Source organism: Lolium rigidum, chromosome 6 (assembly GCF_022539505.1).
Source record: "Lolium rigidum isolate FL_2022 chromosome 6, APGP_CSIRO_Lrig_0.1, whole genome shotgun sequence".
In the NCBI taxonomy this organism is placed as follows: domain Eukaryota; kingdom Viridiplantae; phylum Streptophyta; class Magnoliopsida; order Poales; family Poaceae; genus Lolium; species Lolium rigidum.
In genome coordinates, this window is record NC_061513.1 from 23,087,789 (window position 1) to 23,091,147 (window position 3,359).

The 3,359-nt window shown below is 55.0% G+C and overlaps 1 protein-coding gene across 1 annotated transcript; it reads right to left on the reverse strand.

Moving 5' to 3' along the window:
* Positions 1 to 1,660: 1,660 nt before the first annotated feature.
* LOC124662294 (60S ribosomal export protein NMD3-like) lies at positions 1,661 to 3,082 on the reverse strand. The gene has a single exon (XM_047200146.1). The coding sequence runs from the start codon at positions 3,080 to 3,082 to the stop codon at positions 1,661 to 1,663; it is 1,422 nt and encodes a 473-aa protein (XP_047056102.1).
* Positions 3,083 to 3,359: the final 277 nt, after the last annotated feature.

Sequence of the window (3,359 nt, forward strand, 5' to 3'; positions counted from 1 at the left end):
TTTCCTCTACCTCCGATTGCTTCTATATCTCCCAGGAGAAATATATTCAGGACCTTCTCACTCGTGCCGCTCTTGGTGATGAGCGCAGTGTCGAGACTCCTATGGAGCTCAATGTTCGCCTCCGTGCCACTGATGGTGATCCTCTTCCAAACCCGACCCGCTATCGTCACTTGGTTGGGAGCCTTGTCTACCTTGCTGACACCCATCCTGACATCTCCTACCCAGTCCATATTCTGAGTCAGTTCATGGCTGCTCCCACTAGTATCCACTATAGTCATCTCCTTCGTGTCCTCCGCTATCTTCGTGGCACTATCTTCCGTCGGCTTTTCTTTCCTCGCTCCAGCTCCTTACAGCTCCAGACCTACTCAGATGCTACCTGGGCTAGCGATCCAGAGGATCGCAAGTCTCTTCTCGCCTCTTGTGTCTTTCTTGGTGGCTCTCTCATTGCTTGGAAGACCAAGAAGCAGGTTACAGTCTCTCATTCGAGTGTTGAGGCTGAGTTGCGAGCGATGGCTCTCTTGACGGCTGAGGTGACTTGGTTACACTGGTTACTTGCGGACTTTGGTGTTTCTGCTGACGCTCTGACTCCTCTCTTATCGGACAGTATTGGTGCCATCAACATTGCGCGTGATCCGGTGAAGCACGAGCTCACCAAACACATCGGTGTTGATGTCTTCTATGTGCGTCATGATGTGCAGGATCAGGTTATGGCTCTTCATTATGTGTCTTCCGAGCTACAGCTTGCTGACTTCTTCACGAAGGCCCAGACTAGAGCACAACATGGTTTCTTTCTCTCCAAACTCAGTGTTGTTGATCCACCATGAGTTTGAGGGGGGGGGGGGGGGTGTGTGTGTGTGTGTGTGTGTGTGTGTGTGTGTGTGTGTGTGTGTGTGTTAGAGTTGTATAGTCCCTATTCTTGTATTCCCCAGTGTATGAGGGGCTTACCTGCACATTGTCACACATGTACATATACTGGCCTATGGCCCTCTGTGAATACTAGTTGCTCCATTCTCAACATCCATGAACTCAATCACTATCAATGTTACGATGAACCGCTTGATTACTTCTCAATTTTCCTGCGAACATAGTTTTTCGAATTATTCATCTTCGAGTACGGGCACTGATATGCGCAACGAGTTCTTGAACCTACAAATGTATTTTCGTTGGCCTGTACTCACGTTTTTTTGCAAGCTGCTATTTACAGTATCCGCTAAAGTTGCTCTAAACCAAGTACTTCCAAGTCTGCAGATTCTAGTTCCTCAACACTAATCAATGAGTAAAGATCGGAGAAAAGTAAAGTAGTGAGGTGATTTCCTGTCTATCATATAACTGAACTTCTGAGCCTGGATATCATATAACTGCACTTCTGAATATGTACTTTATATAACTGAACTTCTGAATCTGCATATCATATATTATGTATCTAAACTTCGGAATAATTGAAGTAGTTCTACAGATATAGTTCAAGCAACTTCAATACCACTTGCAGTTCCCACTCTGTAGTGAAGCCCATGTATTCCCTGAATAAAATCTCGAGTGAGATGTCAAACTGAGATGGTTAATTCTATAATAAAAAATCACACACATTCCGACAATGGAATTAGAGTTAACATTCGGCAACATTGAAAAATATCTCACCAGATGCTTAAAAGGACCCCTTCTAAAGTCTGAGGTCCTCGAGCAACTCATCAAGCTCCACCTCATCAGCCGGATCGAGATCAATGCCTCCTATCCCCATAGCAATCTCATCAATGTCGACCACGCCGTCATCAGGATTGCTCCCTGCCTGATGCATCTTATCACCCCCACCCTTCTCGTAGATCTTCTTGACGAGCACCGCGTCCGGCAAGCAATGGCTCTGCCCGTAGTTCTCGATGTCCTGGCCGTTGGCATTGGCGCCGCGTAGGTCGTAGCCAAGAGCGCGGTCGCCGGGGCCCAAGAGGTGGCCGAGGTGCGTCCTCACGGTGACGATGGCGTCGTTCCTACCCAGCTCCGATGCCCGGGCCACCTGCGCGTACGCCGTCTGGTACCCGAACTTCGCGGCCGTGGCGTCGCCAGCGGCCGGCGAGGGATCCACGTCCAGCACGACGTACTCCACGAGCTGCCGGCTGTTGAGCACGGGCTCGAACCTGTGACGGTCGTACTCCTTCATGCCGAGGTGCACGACGCGGTGGGTGGAGGCGTCGAGCAGGGCCAGCGTGTCGGTGACCTTCACGCAGAGCACGAGCGGCCCAAGCCCGCCGAGCGAGCGTGAGGCATCCCTTGGGAGAAACACGAGGTCGTCGCGGCACACAGGGCAGAGCTCCACGGAGAAGGCGTGTTTATAGCGGTACGAGTTGCTCTTGGTGTCGTGCGACACGAGCTGCTTCGCCGTGTCCGTGCGCGCCGGCGCGAGCGAGGTGATCAGGGCAACGAGGCCGGCGGCGCGGGACCGGGACGCGAAGAAGAAGTCGAGACCTCCAGCGGTAGGCTCGACGCGGATTGCCGAGTCGGCGGCACCGAGGCTGGCCAGACGCTGCTCGAGGTGGAGCAGCGTGCGGCGGTGCGACGCGCGCTGCCGCAGCTGCACGACGGCGCACCACTGGTCCGGGTCGGCCCTGGCCCGCCCGCAGGCGTCGCAGAGGCGGTCATGGACAGCAAACTCGACGGCGTGGTCCTGCTCCAGCGCGACGCCGCGGAGTACCTCGCGGCGGAGGCGGAGGCGCAGTTTCAAGCGCTTGGAGTGCGGCTCGGTGAAGACGAACTCGGCGGCGGTGAGGGAGAGGCCGAGGCGCGGGAGCGGGCGCTGGACGCGGCGGAGGAGCAGTTGCATGAGCTCGGGCGACTCCGGCGCGGCGCGCGTCCAGCGCCGCGGGGGCTCCAGATAGGAGGAGCACGAGGGGCAGTACACCACGGCGGCGTGGCGCGGCGCCCCCTCCGTGACGTCGACGCGCGCGCGGAGGCAGCGCGCGCAGGTGTTGGCTGCATTGGGCGGCATCGGGACGCCGCACGCGCAGCATAGCGTCGTGCACGCGCCGGCGGCGGGATGCGACGGAGGAGGGAGGAACAGCGTGTCTCCGGACGGCAGACGCGGCGACGCCATTGCGATCGGAGGCGATTGCGGCGGCGTGACGACCAGATCGATGGCGGCAAGTGTGTGTCTACGGTTTTATTGGTGTGGGGTATACGACTTGATTAGGGTTAGGATTTGTCAAATTTGGAACTGTGGATCCTTTAGGCCCATGATATTACATTGACAAATTGCGGTGTTGATGCTTTAGGCCCGTTACGCTCCCGAGTAGTTTCCCAAAATTCAAAAACAATATTTGTGTGTCTCTAAAATACTGAAAATTTTACTGACTACATATACATCTCTAGTA